The 16,670-nt window shown below is 43.9% G+C and overlaps 2 protein-coding genes and 2 long non-coding RNA genes across 4 annotated transcripts; 1 reads left to right on the top strand and 3 right to left on the bottom strand.

Annotated features, from left to right (window-relative positions):
- Positions 1-2,732: 2,732 nt before the first annotated feature.
- On the bottom strand, positions 2,733-15,687 carry LOC127306651 (uncharacterized). The gene is made up of 3 exons (XR_011747514.1): positions 15,379-15,687; positions 15,037-15,231; positions 2,733-3,045 (listed from the first exon to the last, which is right to left on the bottom strand). It is a non-coding gene; the product is annotated as an uncharacterized lncRNA (long non-coding RNA).
- LOC127310149 (protein FAR1-RELATED SEQUENCE 5-like) lies at positions 3,354-6,688 on the top strand. Its single transcript, XM_071821390.1, has 3 exons — positions 3,354-3,527; positions 3,992-5,514; positions 5,860-6,688. Exons 1-3 carry the CDS (start codon positions 3,354-3,356, stop codon positions 6,686-6,688), a joined length of 2,526 nt encoding a protein of 841 aa, XP_071677491.1.
- LOC139832870 (uncharacterized) lies at positions 7,630-8,177 on the bottom strand. The gene is made up of 2 exons (XR_011747513.1): positions 8,052-8,177; positions 7,630-7,927 (listed from the first exon to the last, which is right to left on the bottom strand). It is a non-coding gene; the product is annotated as an uncharacterized lncRNA (long non-coding RNA).
- On the bottom strand, positions 9,698-13,204 carry LOC127306650 (uncharacterized). Its single transcript, XM_071821391.1, has 13 exons — positions 12,926-13,204; positions 12,666-12,833; positions 12,521-12,591; positions 12,324-12,429; positions 12,110-12,223; positions 11,401-11,923; positions 11,136-11,324; positions 10,924-11,058; positions 10,619-10,829; positions 10,299-10,485; positions 10,102-10,200; positions 9,879-10,010; positions 9,698-9,808 (listed from the first exon to the last, which is right to left on the bottom strand). Exons 1-13 carry the CDS (start codon positions 13,202-13,204, stop codon positions 9,698-9,700), a joined length of 2,325 nt encoding a protein of 774 aa, XP_071677492.1.
- Positions 15,688-16,670: the final 983 nt, after the last annotated feature.

Genomic DNA, 16,670 nt, shown 5'->3' on the forward strand with positions numbered 1-16,670 from the left:
ATTGCTCAAATTCAAAAAAGAAACCTCCAATCTCTACCCAGATCTCCAGGCACCAGATCGAGTGCGCCACGGAGCTTGGCCTCCACGAGCAGGTGGGCCGACCATGCCGGGGAACAGCATCTACACGCGCCGGCGCCAATCGTACCAGCCTCTGCTGCCTCGCCGTGGACACCCCTGCAACCACGGAACGGTATGGTGAACGTAGTGCTCGCGGCGGATCGGAAGCGGTGCATCACGGCGGAGTTCAGCCTCGTCAAGATGCGTCGTCTACATGACCTCCTCCCACGCCCTCTGCCCCGCCCATTGATCGGCTGAAGAGGATGTAGTGCTTAATATCGCCGAGACTGGAAGGAATCGTGCGACGAGCTGACCAGGGATCGGTTCAGACACAGCTCGATGGATGTAGAACATGAGCTGCTAGGACTGGAGACGGAGGAAGTAAACGAAGCCAACGATTGGGCCAGGCCCATGGGGAACGATGGGAAACAGAGACGTTCTTCCGAAACCGTTTTGTTAACTTACCGGTGGCAGAGGTTGTAATTTGCACGAAAATTAGGGGTAAGAAAAAACGGACGAACAAGAAGCCTTATTTTCTTTATTATTAGGTATAGACTGGGACAAAACCCGTGCGTTGCTACGGCGCCACATTTAATAAAATGAACATGATTTTATTTGTTTGAAATTTGTATGTCAATCCAAGCAAAATGGCATGGAGTTTTGCTCGTACGCTGCGACATAAAAATAAATAAATCATATATATTTCTAAAATAATAAGCAAGATTCAACCATTAATCCCTGCACATAGATTCACTCCTCTATTCTCTGCTTTTCCTTTTGAGAGAACTATTTCACTTTTTTCTGTATTTTGTAACTGCAATGAATGACAACACATTAAGAGGTAATATAACAATTAAAACCTATTGTCTGCAATATTATCAAAAGTTGAAAATTCTATGACAGAAAATAAATAGTAAGACCACTTTAACACATTTTACCACAAATTTGGTATTGGCCGGACTATACTGGAAAAAAGTAAGATAATTATAGTATTAGGTTAGCTATGAAACCTGACTAAAATAAAAACTATGCTTACAAAATATAAACAGTTTCGTTCACGATGCATGAATGTGCTCTCTGCTTGCTGGAAAGGGCTCTATTTTTTCCTTAATGATTTTTTTTTCTGACAGCCCGGCCGACGTTATAGTTGATATTTCCCCATGTTCTTAATATGAAGGCAGAAACAAAAGGGTTGATTTCACATGCACACAAAAGTGCACATTTTACAGTATTCAGAGCAGCTAGTACAACTATTTATGATTTATGTCGAACTCTTTCATTCTAAGCTGATTTCTGTCCCACTCTAAAATTTTGAACTAAAACTCAGACTAAAGAAAAGTTTTTGGTAAATGCCGATTAAACACATCGAACAAGTGCACCCAACTCTCTCTTCCTAACCTTCATTGTACTAAGTACTAACATGCTCTGAAGGCGTTGCTCTGAAGTCAGTGGGATCTTGTATCAAACAGATAATGCACAATGAATAACCATTGCAGCTGAGTCTGCATGACGCCTGCTTCACCTCATTAGCATTAGGCGTTTGAATGCATATCCAGGCATAACACACCGTAGTTGTAGCAAATCGGTCTACATTAATGTCAAAGAAATGCTCTGGCACGGTCTCCTCCCACCTCCCTGCTATTGCTCTGCCCCGCATTGGCCACGCACGCCATGGTGGTGGTCTGGTGGACAAACCCGTGCCTCCAGGTGCTAGCGCAGCGGAGATCTCTCTTCCGGCCGCTGGTGCAGAGAGCGGCGCCTTTTCGTGGGCGTGGGATTCATGAGGAGCCAAAGCAGTTCCACTAAACTCCTCCAAATGTTGACATCAGAAACACAAAGGTTCTGTAGAGCGCGGAGTGGACGGGGCGTGGCCTCCTGCTGTTAAACGTGAGTGCTAGTGTCATTTGTTTTACAGAGCTCACAAATAAACGAAGCGTCAGGGGAATAAAACTTCAGAAGCAATGTGGTTCCTCGGGGCTTGACCTTCAGCGGGAGTGCACGATGGCGTGCGGGATTGGAGAAGCGCTGCCCCCGCCCGTAACTCTCCATTGCCGCCTCCAACAAACAACTTATAAAACAGAGTAGGCGCCAGTGGACAAACTCAAGAAAGGGATTCACGGATGGCGGCGTGGAAGAAGATGCAGGGTCTGCACCGGTTTCCTGTAGCGCCGGCGTAGGAGATCCGTACGGCCTCGGCGCGGGATCCCAATCTAGCGACAACATAGAACCAGGGCAAGGGGGTCTGCCGGTCTGGTCAAGGGAAACGGAGGCGCAGCTGGCCGCAAACTTGTGGGCAGGTGGCGGAGTTCGGGGATCTAGTGCGTCCGGATGCGGCGAGCAGAGCAGCAAATGGTCGGGTCTCTTCGCTCGCTCGCATGAGCCTAGCCATGGAGGAGAAGGGTGTGATTCGGCGACCTTATCCCGTTCTTTTTCCACGCTCCGCCTTGCCTACCGGTTGCCGAAAAATAAAAAGACAACGAACCAGTACGCTTTTGACTTGGCGGTGGCAATTCTGGTAGATATGTATCTGGTGGAAGGGTAAATTGGTAAAATTTAGGACGGACGAAACAAGAAACCTTATTTTCTTTATTATTAGGTATAGGTATAGATTTTATAATCATAGGTAGAAATTTTCACCACATTGATATATGAACTATAATTTATCCTTATTACATTAAATCTTGGAACGGTTAGCATGCAAACATGAAAGCAACCCACTAATTGTAGCATATGCAGGTGACAGAATAACATGTTACCTCAGTTGAAGTAGCAATTTCATTTCCCTTGGTAACTACCACTACCTACTATCAACATGGACAAGGCATACATAGTGGAGGATAACCTTCTAAGCTTCAGAATATTTGGATAAGAGCAAGAGAATTAGCAAGTTCAACATACCTTGTGACTACACGCGGAGTAGATTCTACAGCCTGAGATGGACAATATTAGCATCTTGAAATCTATAACCATTTATTTGACCTCTAAATCCTGTGAAGAAACAACATAAACATAAGGGGGCCACTAGGCATCGTACGACTGATTATGTCTTAGGATCGGACTAGTGCGGAGCCATCTGATGAGAAGCGTGATGGTCATCTGATATGGAAACAGGCCCACCCAGAGTTAATGCCGTTAGTTTCCAATGATGGACGGCAAAGTACGAGTTAACAGCTCCCGCAATACCGCATCGGACGTAATTATACGTCGCTAACCTCGCGCTCGCTAACCTCGCGCTCGCCATTCTCGCCCGTCCTACTCGACTTCTCAGTTCTGGAGTTAGTGCTTTGTGGTGAAAAATGGCGCACCTTACACACGATATTGAGTTTCCTCCACAACAAGATCCAATCCGCAGGCGTGCATCCAGAATTCTTCATCCTTCCCCGCTAGATTTTGGTGGAAGCAGATTCCCAGCAAGTACCAGCAATGACCAGTTCAGCAATCCGCCTCTAGGAAGCAATGGAGCAAATCAGGTGAACCCCAGAATGTTTTTGCTCTCATCAGTATTTTCCTGTTTTATTGATGATCCTTATGGTTCCATATGGTTGCGTTGGTTTGAGCCTTCATGTGCTTCCTTCCTGGATTTTATTTATTAGGATTAGATCATATATGTTGTGATGATTTCAAATGGAAATATGTACTATATACTAGGAAGACGATAAAGGATTGGAGATTGTGAACTATTTGGGTACATGGAAGCTATTTGTTTGTATCTGGAGTGGACCTATAGTATTCAGGTTCGTAGCACTGTTGTTGGTGGTATGAAACATAGAAGAAGAGGGTGTGGGGAGTTTCGATTTAAATTAAACCTGTCGATTTAGGAAGCACTTACATGTATAGAGGATGCATTTCCATTTGAATTACTAAATGAAGCATATATGAAGCAGTGGTTATCATATATTTTTTGCACTGACAAAAATTACTCTTATTTATGCAGGATATACAATTGGAGGAGACTGAAGGAGTATCAATGCCTGCAGTGGATGAAGGGTCATGTTCTGCACCGTTAGCACCTTATGTTGGTATGGTGTTCAACACGGTTGAGGAAGCACAAGAGTTTTACAATGACTACGCGAAGCAGCTTGGTTTTGGTACTAGAATAGCATGCTCAAAGAAGACACAGAAGAAAGGATGTGATCATCTGATAAGGAGGGAGTTCGAGTGTGCTCATGCAAGGAAGGAGAAGGTACATGGAGAGGAGAACAATCCCATAGACGATCCTGAGTTGTTTGGTGCAATAGATGGTGGAGTCGAAGCATGTAACCAAGAACCAGATTTTTTTGGGAAGAAGGATGCTCCGAAGAGGAAAAGAAACAAGGTTAACAGGCATGAATGCAAGGCAAGAATGGCAGTAGGGTTGCGGAGTGGGAAATGGGAAGTCACTGTTTTCCATGAGGAACACACACATCAATTGATCAGTACAGAAGGGAGGACTCGGTTCTATCGATCACATAGGAGAGTCCCGTATGAAGACTACATGTTTTTGAAGACGTTGCATAATCGCAATATACCGACCTCTCTCATTATGGCAACATTGGGTGATTTGCATGGCCGTGTTGGAAATCTGACCTACACGGACAAAGATGTGGCCAACATTCGGACTATGTTGAGGAAGGGAGTATCGGAGAAGGATATGTCTAAAACTGTTGAGTATTTTCAGAAACTTCAAGCTGAGAGTCCACAGTTCTATTACGATCTGAAACGGGATGAGAATCAGGCTGTGAGGGGAATTTTTTGGGTTGATGGAAGGACACGAGAGGTGTATAAAAAGTTCAAGGATTGTGTCTTTTTTGATACCACCTTCTGTACCAACCGCTATGATATGCCATTTGCACCAATTGTGGGGATCAACAACCACTTGCAAACAATTATGCTTGGATGTGCTTTGCTTCCGGACGAAACCAGTGATACATTCAAGTGGGTGTTTGAAACTTGGATGAAAGCTATGCATCATGAATATCCTACGTGCATAATGACAGATCAGGATGTTGCAATGCAAGTCGCAATAGATAAGGTGTTTCCTAATATAGTGCATCGATGTTGCCTGTGGCATGTGCTTCGGATTGCTAGGGAAAAGCTAGGAAGGCTGTTCATAACACGTAAAGACTTTGAGCAGGAATTCTTTTATAGTATATATGGATCTGACACAATTGAAGAATTTGAGATGCTATGGCAACAAATGGTGTTGAAGCACGAGTTGAGAGAGAATGAGCACCTGCTTAGAATGTGGGGTTGCAGGCATACATGGGCACCCGCTTTCTTCAAGAAAAACTTCTTCCCATTCACTGGTACGACTGGTCGATCTGAAGGACTGAACTCTTTTTTCAAGAAGCTTGTGCACCCTCAAGACTCGGTGTGGCAGTTTGTGAAGCAATACGAGTACATTCAGGAAACCAGGTTGGATAGGGAGGACAATGCAGGTTACATTGATGAGGGTACAACAGCACCAGTATGGTCAAGGTATGATGTTCAAGCAGCTAGTAATATGTATCTCAGTTTGTATGCTTTTTGAGCTTCTATAGAGTAGAAAGTAGGTACTTGTGTTCCACAAAAGTAAAATGTTTAACTACTGGTTGTATCCAAACTGGATTTTTTGACCCATATATCATAATTTATGCTTCGTATGTTCATTTGTATAGATTCGTCTTTGTAGTTCTTCTGCTTCGGAAAATATTATTAGTACTGCAAAAAAAGTATTTGTGGTACTGATCGGTGCTTCATATGTTGTGTATGTTTGCTTGCGACATTCTAGTAATTGTGCTTCAGTAAAACATTAGTTAACTAATGGTTGCCATATGTTTGCAGATACAAAATTGAAGAGCAAGCATCAAAATTTTACACAAGGGCCGTATTTGGAAAATTCAAGGAAATGATGGAGCTGACGTCAGCGTTGATCATAAACCGGTGTGAAGGATTTTCGAATCAGTTTGAGCTTCGACGTAATGATCCGCGAGCTCTAAAAGTTCGTATTGTAACTGTTGAGCCAGAAGACAATTTGTACGAGTGCACCTGCAACAGATTTCACATTAATGGTGTGTTGTGTCATCACATCCTGAAGGTCATGATACACACAAATGTGCAAGAAATACCAGCAGCCTACCTAATGCATCGTTGGTCGGAGGATGCAACGATCCGTCAAGATCGTAGCAGGGTTTCTAATGGCAGCATAGTTCCGGATACAAACACGTTGAGGTACAATGCCCTCTGCCGCAAACTGGCAGGCATTGCTTCTCGGGCATGCTTCGGGGATGAGACGTACAATCTTGTGGATGGGTGGGCGGACCAAGTCGACAGGTTGGTAGAAAAGCGTAGATTGACTGGTGGTGTGCTCGAGCCAGAAGCACCTGGTGAGGTGGTTCAGATGACAAACAATTTGATGAATCCACCACAGTCAGCGAAGAAGGGCAGGCCAAAAGATAAAGAGAAAAGGAAGAAGCCATTGGTGGAACATCTGCAAGATCAAGCCAAGAAGAAAGGAGAGAAGCAACAGACGAAAAAGAAGAACAAGTACACATGCTCTAAATGTCGCGAGCCCACGCACACCAGGAGGCACTGCCCGGTCTTGGAGCTCGAAGAACAGATGCAAGCTGAACAAGAGGAAAGGATAAGACGGGAGACGGAGCTGACTCTGTGATGGACTAGGCATATTTCATATACAATGATGCATTATATATTCTTGAAGATATATAAGACTTGTCATCTATTACATTTTACTAGTTCTTAAATTTTTTGGATCTCCCAATCTATTATGTGATTGTGTTCACTATGGTTTTAGTATTTTCGTTGAAAAGAAACATGGTTGATGCAGTCATTTGTGCTTCCATATAAGTATGACAGTAGATGCATGGATGCAGGATGGTGAGAAGTAACATGTTAAAGTGAATTTCAGAATAAAGACATTACATGATGCATGGCTCTTGAGTATATGAAGCAATAGATCATTTGCTAAGATGGGTGGATGTACTTGTAATATAAAATAGATATTCGTAATTTTGTGAAATTTGATACTAATGTAAATGAAGCAAAGTAGTGTGGTAGCAGAAGTGTTTAGTGCAAGTAGCAATGACCAGTTCAACAATCCATGTCTAGACAGAAGAAGACGATGAAGGGTTGGGGACTGCAGGTTATTTCGTTTGGAAGCTATTTTTGTGTATCTGGAGTGCAACTAGCACATAGCTTGGTAGCAATGTTTTTGATGGTTTGAAGCATATATATAGCATGTATGGGTCATGGATATAATTAGAGGTTATGGGGAGTTGAGGTCATAATATAGCAGTGACGGTTTAGGAAGCACGAATCATAGTCATCCGTACTTGCATAGAAGTAGAGCAGTAGCTATGTGGAAGCCATGTTGAATCAAGAAACAAGCTCAAGTAACATGTTTATGTACGTAACACAATACAACATCCATTGCATGAGTGGTAAGTGATGGAAGCAAAAGATCACGATTCTGAGGTGCATGGCAATAGTTGACACGAAATAGAAAGCTTCATAATTATGTGAAAATTTGAAATGAAACGAAGATCATGAAGTGTGGTAGCATCATGATACAAAGGAAGGTGCATCATCAGTCAATGAAAGTCAACCAAATAGAGAAGACTCAAATTTCATACAAATATATAAAATAACCTGTTATGATTCACAAAGCGTTTCGGAAACTTATTATTTCTACATTCCCAATTCTTGCCAACCCGGAACAAGTGAGTAAAAAAATCATGGTTGATCCCAACAGAAACAAAGCTAGACTGAAACTATATTTTTTAGAAGCAAATGGATCTCCTTATTTCTTCTTCAGAACCCAGGTTGGATCAGCCTTGTTCAAGGTAGAATGTAGGATCACGTGGACAATGAGCATGCGGTTTTCAAGCATTTTCTGCATGCATCAAATATTCGAAGAAGGAAAAGTTAGGTAATAGTTTGTAGTAGTAATAAATCCCTAAATGAATATTAGAGGCATCAAAACATTTACGTAAGAAACGAAGGTGCTTATTACGTACCATGCAGAAGGGTTTCAGTATCTTGCCTTCCCAGTGTTGCATGTGTAGCATTGTGAAGACACCGCAATCAAATCTGTGAGATGCATATGTAATGTTTAATAGGAGCATATGTTTGTTAATAGAGAAGCACATAAAAAATGAAAGGAAAACTTGGAAGCAATAAGAGAGTGGATTTGGTAACCGCGTGTATACGTGAGCACGCCCTAGCTGTCGTTGGATCAACGTTGAGATTCATTTTCTGGGTCACGGTGACCATACGGCGTTAATCTTTTCTCTCGCAGGCTCCCTTGGTACCTAATGTCAGCGTACTTTCTGAGCAGCACTGCGCCACCAACCACTCACCCCTGGGAAGACGCCCATCTCCTTCCTTGAGCGATCGATGCTGGTGTACCCAGACCGCCCCGCCGTCGTGTCCGCCGCCGGCGATGCGCCGCCCCGGACGTGGAGGGAGACCCCAGGCGTGCTGCCTTAGTCTCGCTGCCGCCCTCGCCGACCTCGGCGTCCAGCGCCGCGACGTGCTAAGAATACTGATTCGCTACAATTCGGCTCGAGGCACGTCCAATTCGGCTCGAGGCACGTCCAATCGCTCTAGCCCCAAACCAAATCGATTTTGATTCAGAGGTGTCTCGCTGTCGCTGAGAATCGAGTGATTTTTGACTGATTTGTTCTGAACTGTGTGCAGGTCGTGGTGTTCGCCCAGAATATCCCGGCGATGTGCGAGCTACACTTCGCGGTGCCGATGTCCGGCGCCGTCCTCTGTGCGCTGAACTCGCTCCTGGACACCGCCATGGCGTCCTTCCTGCTGCGGCACTCGAAGGCCAAGGTCATCTTCGTCGACGTCGCGCTGCTCGGCGTCGCCCAGGAAGCCATCCGCCTCGTGTCCGCCGCGAGCGCCAGGGCCCCTGTGGCCTTCCTCCACTCCGATTTGGAGTCCTCCCGCATACGATTTGGAGAAATAGGAAGCAGTATCAAACGTAACAGAACCAAAAATCGAGCCCGTCAATTGGAGAGCCCAATCCATCCTGCTCCGACAGTCAATTAGAGAGCAGCAACGGCAGGAGCTCGTTGCCAAGCATCACCACTTCGTCGCCTGGTAACAAAATCTCAGGTATCGCATCGGGTCTCGCCCAACCTCTCCTCCATTGCGAAGGGGAAGCTACGGGGGCCCGGGCGACGAACTTCCGTACAGCGAAGGCTTCGCAGCAGTCCACTGGGCTGGGGCGCCATGAGCGGAGCAGGTGGGCAGCTCCACTCGAGCAGAGCAGGTGGGCAGCACCACTCGAGGTTGGGGGCAAATCAGAAGTTCGTCGGGGAAAGGGATGAGAGATGGGATGGAGCTCAAGGATGAGAGGGCCGACCGTCTTATCTGCTTCGCGAGCGTACGGGGAGGCGGCGTGCGGCGGTCGATTTTTGGAATGGCGGGCGTGCGGCGGCCGATTTTGGGGAAGCCGGGCGTGCGGCCGTCGATTTTGGGGAGTGTGGCGTCGGAGGCGTACAGCATACGGGGCCGATTTTGAGAAACGGCAGAACACACAGACGTTAGACACGTGTTGAGTAGAGACCGCGTGCTCACGTATACACCCGGTCACCAGGCTTCTTTTGCAATATCTTAAGTGTGAAATTCAAGGGTTTGTTAAGAATGAGGCTTACAGTGTGCTCTGAAGGCGGCATTCTAGAGGATTTGAACATACAAACTCCATGAAATTAGTATTTGGGAAGGCTTTTGCGAGAGATGCCAGCTTGCTAAAATTAGTAACCTAAGTGATGCAAGAAGGATCAGTAAAATGAAGTATTGGTGGACCAAAGAAAATGTAAGAAAGCACTTGCCAGAACATCCGCTTTCTCATAAACTTGTGTCTTATGTACTCTTTTCATAGAGTCAAGTATGTTGATCTGTTTGTGAATAAGATTGATGCAGCACAAGATCCAATGTTCGGTATCAACAATCGCAAAAAATAGCTGTAAAATATTATAGGAAAAGAAGCATTGTTGAGAAGTATGAAATCGGGAATACATATGCTGAGTAAGAAAATAAATTAAGTGTCCTAACCAGATCCTTTGATTTGAGTTTGTGTTCTTTATAAAGTTTGTTGAATTCGCGAAGGCAACTCGTAGGGTCGAATTTGTCCTCATCGACCAGTAGTTTTTGCTACATTATGAAATAAGAAAATGGGCCCTTGTGGGTTGCACGTACAAAGATTGCAGCAATATGTACACAATACTAATCTCTTATGTAAAGATTTGTACCGTTAATGATTGTGAGAAAGCAAACTTGGTGCATGTGTGTAAATTTGATGTCACGTTGTCCGTCTCGTTGTTGAAGTGTCTGATGAATAGTTCCATGACGTGGGTATCTATGTGACCACGGGGTCGAAGCGCTTCACGGAAGTGTTCATAAGAGATATGGTAGTCACCAAAATCCACAAAATGTGGCCTATGGATGCAAATAAGTAAAGAAGCAGAAGCATGGTTAATTTTACTTGAAAAAGCAGAGTTAGATTTGAATGCACAACTAAATCAGTAATATGAAAGAAATGTACATGGAGAGTTCTGGGAGTAATGGCAACCTTTTTTCTCCTTTTTTGGGAGGTTTGACGCATTGTTTGAGAATGAATTTGTAGTACGATTCCTTCTGGTCATCGGTAGTCTTGATCTTCTTTGAGGCGTTTGCTTCGTTAAGCCCGAGAAAAGCTCTCTTCTTCCTATTCTTCTTTTCTTGAGTTTGTGTACCGATGGTGTCGACAATGCTGGTTTCAGTATCTTCTGTGTGTACAGGTTCTATGAGGACACCAAATATTGGTTGTAATGCAATATTAATTAGATCTAAAGCAAGGTGAGCAGGACCAAGAATGGTACAAAATGCATAGCACACCTGGAGTTCTTTTTATGACAATAGTAGGTGCAGCAGATGGGGCTTGTTTGTGAGATGTAGCTGGGTCAAGTGAGGCTGTATGCTCGTGTTCACGTGATGCTATATGATCTTGCCCATGTGAGGGTGCAGTGGGTACTGTTTGGAAAGCAAACGTATCCAGCTTAAGAATATTAGAAAAAGAAATAGAGCAGTGGGCTAAATAGACTATATACCTGTAAGGGTTGTTCCAGTAGTTGTGTTTGGAACACTTGTAGGTGCAGCAGAAGCAAAATCTTGTTGATGAGAGGTCGCCGGGTCATGTCCAGGTGAGATAGCTAGGTCTTCCATAGGTGACGCGGCCTGCTCTTGTTCAAGTGGTGGTAATTGATCTTTTTCATGCGAGGATGATTGTGCAATGGGTCCTGATTGCACAATATTAATAATTATCTTAGAAGCATGCATCAAAAAAAATGCGAGTTGTGTAAGAATGGTAAATACCTGAACTACTGGTTCCTACACCAGTGGTGACAACATCTGCTTGTTCAAGTTGGTCAGTTGGCGGGAGTGGTTGAGACCAGCTCTCACCGGGTAGTAAAAGACTGAAAGAAGGTGGCTCAATGTCATAGTAAGTCGTGTGGCTTGCACCTTGATATGGGTTGGTTTGAGCTGAAGTCGCAGCTGCTGGTGTATCAGGTTTCATTTTTTGGCGGCTTGACTTCTCTTTGCTCTTTTCCACCTCCTGTGCAATCTGGACGGCTTCCTTCCAGAAGCGTGTTTCGGGAGTTGCCTTTGAAGCACTACCTTCGGCTTCGTGAATGTTTGAAACATCTACAGCCCTTGGGGGCGACGCAAAGGAAGTAGTAGGTGCAGGATGGACCTTCCAAGCTGCGATGACATCCCTTGCAAACTCAGCCATGCGGGTACCATGTTTTTCTGTACACATTGCTTGTATATCTTCCATATCTTTAGCCCATAATTGCTTATGCTTTTCAAAGATGGGGATCATGAAATCTGGATGCTCCTGAGATGTAAGAAGCGTAAAAAACACCCTTGTGAAGCATTGGTATTTGTGCGTGAAGCATAAATGATAAAGTAATACATCAGCAGTCAGTATCATTCAGAGAATGTGAGCATGTAGTAAGGAAGCATAGTGTATAATTTTGGTTAAGAACCAGATAACAAAAGGTAATAGTGGTGTCGCAAGAACCTCAGTAGTATGGTTTCGATTTGTTTGGGCCTGCGGAGTAATGACATGTTTGGAAGCTTGCAAACTAACATTGGAAGTATGGTTTGTATTTGTTTCACGCTGCCGAAGCGTGACCTGTTTGGAAGCATGCAAGGCCAAAGTAAGAAACATAAATGTGGAGTAGAAGAAGCTAAAATTGAACACTGGTGATAAATGGCTGAGTAAAGCCGTGTACATTAGTCACATTCATGTTACTTGTTTGGCCCTGCCGAGTGGTGGCCTGTTTAGAAGCATGCATGATCAAATTAAGAAACACAAATGTATAGTAGAAGAATCTAATACTGAATATATGTTAGAAAAGAGTGAGGAAAGCGACGTACATCGTACGTAATAATGTTAGTTTGTGGTGGAGGCTGTGGTACCAATACCAACGGTGGCTGGTCGGGTTGGTGCCCAAATGGAGCATGTTGGTTAGCATATGGAGTCATGTGGAAAGGACGGAACTACAAAATAGAGCACTGTCATGATCAACATACATGTGAGAAGGACATGTAAATAGAGATGGTGCATCACTTACAGGGCGTGCGCCATATGAATGAGAATTGAGACTTAATCGACTTTTGTCGTGCTTCATAACAAATTTGAAGTCGGCGTCAGAAACATGTGATGCTCTAGGGAGCGAGTAATCAATGTGATGCACCGACAAGCTTGACTCTGGGAATTCAAGATGGTCCATGAAAATAATCTGCACAAGATAGAAATTTAGAACCATAATTTTTGCACGTATAAAAATGACATTAGATAAATGGCAGTTAGATTAAACAATGAGGAGCATACCGCGAGCACAGGTAAGCAGCTACCAACCCATATCTTTTTTGGTTCATTTTGTAATTTGTTATTTGCTTTCTTCTTTTGGAATGCATCAACCTCTGACATTACATTTTGAAGGATGTGTGCACCCCAATCATAATCTTTGACCTGGTTTGAATCATCAAGGCTGCCAAGATATTCCAAAGGTAACATATTTCCAGTTCCCGGGCACAAATAAGTACCCAATGCTACTTCAAAGAAGGTCCTAAAGTATGTTTCTTCATCCAGATTTCCCTTGTCAAGCATATCGATTGCATGGTGTATTGGTGCCCTTCTTCCATGGTTATAGTCTATTTTGAAGAATTCACGGTGTGCTGATTCTTGGTGCTTGCCAGTGAGAACAACCGGCCTTTTACCGTAAGGTAGGCCAAGAACTTTTACAATCATATCTTTCGTGAACAATATAGAAGCATTGCTGCGTGGGTTCCTGAATTCACCAAGCTCGGGTTTGTCCTATCTATAATCCATTCAAGCAGTCCCTCGGGAGCTGAGAAAGAACCAACCTCCAGAAGATTACCCCACCCTCGCAGTCGAATATGATCTTTGCGTTCCTTCGCCATACCTAAAACTACATCCCTCAACCGACCAGCAGCAAATCGGCTCTTCAACAAACACTCATCCACCGGTTTCATGGTAGCTGCATACAAAAAAAGAAGCATAATATGTGAAGCATGAACAAGATATATTTGTAAAACTGTATGTAAAAGAAAGAAAATGTAAATATTATAGTAACGGTACTATGAGCTGAGGGTGCAGACTGCACGTGCCTAAGAAGCATAAGTATGTTATTTAGGAAGCAAGTAAATATCGGAAGCTAAGAGTTCACAGAATCTCAACAATACTTATTCCTATTGGAAGCATATAATTTTTGAACTAGAGCAAACCCAATTTATGCCGCCAAAAGGGTGGAAAGAGACAGAAAGTAATTTTTTCCATAAAATTTTTAGAACTGATGGCATACACGGCATACACAATCAGATGAAATTGAAACAAAAAAATGCAATTACCACATAAAGAAGTCAATTGGCTGCATTGTGCATCTGAGAAAAAAGTAATGCAATCGACTTGATACCTTCCGCTAGTTGCAGAAATCTGCAGCGCGAATGCCTACAGGGTTGTGCTCCAAAACTTGCAATCTAGACGGCCGTACGCTCGTTGCTGGCTAGTGAGGTGAGGCGTACCGGCGATGTGAGACAGGGCCGCAGATCGGCCGTTGATTTCGCTCTTCGTCCGTGGGTCGTCGAGTTCAACAGCGCCTAGCGGGGGATTTGGGCCCGAGCATGGTCGAACGGGAGGTTCAGCTGGAATACAAGGGGCGAAAAAATGGCGGTGGATGGGGATGAGAAGTGGACGGCCGTCGGCGGTGAGCAGATCAGAGGGAACAGGTAAGCGGAGCGGCGATGCAGGTGAGCGGCAGCTCCGAAGCGTAGTTCAGGGACGGTTAGAGGAGACGAATCGTTAACGGAGATAACGGGAGAGATTTGGGGAGATGGGCGTGTAATTAGGTGGGCCTGTAATTAAGTTGGCCCGTAATTATGGGGCAGGGAGGAGATCTTTGGAATGCTTACAGCCCTGAGATGCCACAAGGATGGACGACGGACAAGCCGTCCGACGTTTCGATAGAAATCAGACTACTGATTAGAAGAGTTTCCCATGAATTTTATAGAATAACAAATGAAGTAATCAATATCTCCTAATAAATACGGCAGACTACCTGAAGATTGCAGAACTTCCGAGCCTTGAATTATGATGGAATAATTGTGCTCGTCTCCCCTAGATACAGAGCTAGCTAGAAGAAGTCATCTCCTAGTGATGCCTATCAGTTAACGTATAACTACTTACTGTGAACGAATTGAAAGTGCCAAACCAATCTGGTGTATTCACTATTCCCCTGGCAATGCCTATCTAACTACTTACTGCGAAGGATTAGAAGTGGTAGTGTTTATCCATTCAACAAAAGAAAGAACAACAGAGCTAGCAAACACGAAGTGTAGTTTTCTGAAGATAAGCAGGGATTTCAAAAGCACATGTTAGAACAGAAGTTTTCAAGTTGATTTAGCAGGAATATAAGCAATTACTGATTCATAGAAGAGCTAGCGGGCTCATATTTCCGTCTATGTCCTGAACTCGGGCGATGTAGATGGCCACGCAGCCAGATGAAAGACCACCTCCGTCCCCTGTATAGGTGGCACGGAGAAATAACGCATGAACCCGTACGTACTCTGGCCGTCTGGTGACCCTCCATCGCTACTCGACCCCTCCCTCGCAACGCCCTACATAAGACCAACAAAAACGAAAATTCGCGTTCAGATCTCGTGGTGACAAAGAATAGAAACAGTGTTTTGATCTGATACAATAGGATCCAAGCAACGGGCAACAACAGATCAACGAGAAGGAAAAAAAAAACGAATCAAACATACCATATTCAATTGCCAATAGTTCCGGTGGAGATCGGGAGCCTCATGAGTTCTTGGCCTCGATGAAGACCACTACTTCCTCGCGACGGCACCCGTCTTCCTCGCCGACACACATGTTACTGGCGCGCCGTCGGCCAAGATCCAGGTCGCGGATGTTGAGGACGAGAAAGGTAAAATCGGCGAGGCAGCGCTGGGAGGAGACGAGGCACACCATCGTCGGCGGATCCGGATGGCGCAGAAGGGTACGAGGGGAGGGGGTTGTTGAGGCTGAGAGAATGAAGGGCGGGTGGCGTGGTGCCCATCGAAACTTGCGGGCAGTGTGCGGCACGGCGAGACTTGGCGGGCGGTGCGGAGTTAAAAGGGCTGGATCCGAAATTTTCACTCCCCGCGTAGCACGAGTTAGAAATTTTGCCTCTCCACGCATTTTATCCTTCTTAATTTTTGCACTTCATTTTATTATCCTTTTGAGGCTGCTAGTGGGACCGATTTTATGTTGGCCCCGATTGGCATTGTCAGCTCTGGTACTGTCGTTGCATGGTTGTGAGCATTCCCTGTTTTATAGCATACCGATAATTTTACTAAAATAAGAAAGTATTGAACGGGCATTGGAAAATCACAGAAGATTCAGAGTCAATTGAAATTTAAATACAAAAAAGCAGAAACAAATACTCCAACTTATATATACCTCTACTCCAGCTTATATTGAACTTGGACAACTCCAATCTATTTGGTGTATTATCTTTTATAACGCTATTACACTAGATTCCTGCCTACTTATTCAATCAGTTCAAAATTTGGATTACACAAGTTCTTAAACAATAAATTCTCCGTCCCAAATTAATTGATCCAAATTTGTCTAGATATTAGGAGCATGAAAGATTTTTATTCAAGCGATAAGAGTAAAATTGTATTTTATGGAGATTGATATGGAGATGTGGTGACGTGTGAGGCTGGTTTTTCACTTTATATTTTTGTTTTGTGTTTTTTTCTCTCTTTTTTCACATAACAATATGCATCCAAAAATATTCTTAGATTCTCAAGCTAATTTTTATTTTATTTAATATTGTATACTCCTTTTAGTTTTTTTTTAGAAAATAGACTCTAAAAAATGTTCAGAAGTCCCTCCAATTGTTTGGGTTGAAACTCGTGCAAAGCCCACACTTTTTTATTTATGTCTTCTCTTTTAGTTTATGTTCTGCTGTCCAGTTGCTTTTGGGCCATTGTACACATGGAGGAAAAATGAAACGTAGAATGCTTCCCTAGCCTCGTGATTGACCCAATAGTCAAATTAATAA

The sequence above is a fragment of the Lolium perenne genome, chromosome 6 (genome assembly GCF_019359855.2).
Source record: "Lolium perenne isolate Kyuss_39 chromosome 6, Kyuss_2.0, whole genome shotgun sequence".
In the NCBI taxonomy this organism is placed as follows: domain Eukaryota; kingdom Viridiplantae; phylum Streptophyta; class Magnoliopsida; order Poales; family Poaceae; genus Lolium; species Lolium perenne.

Bases quoted from the DNA above. Each gene is read 5' to 3' on its own strand.
- LOC127310149 (XM_071821390.1), top strand. From the start codon at position 3,354: ATGGCGCACCTTACACACGATATTGAGTTTCCTCCACAACAAGATCCA. The intron at 3,528-3,991 runs GTGAACCCCAGA...TTATTTATGCAG, and splicing joins GAAGCAATGGAGCAAATCAG to GATATACAATTGGAGGAGAC. The intron at 5,515-5,859 runs GTATGATGTTCA...ATATGTTTGCAG, and splicing joins ACAGCACCAGTATGGTCAAG to ATACAAAATTGAAGAGCAAG.
- LOC127306650 (XM_071821391.1), bottom strand. From the start codon at position 13,204: ATGCTTGACAAGGGAAATCTGGATGAAGAAACATACTTTAGGACCTTC. The intron at 12,430-12,520 runs GTTGGTATTGGT...ACATATATTCAG, and splicing joins CACCAACCCGACCAGCCACC to TATTAGATTCTTCTACTATA. The intron at 10,011-10,101 runs GTTAGGACACTT...AATATTTTACAG, and splicing joins AACTCAAATCAAAGGATCTG to CTATTTTTTGCGATTGTTGA.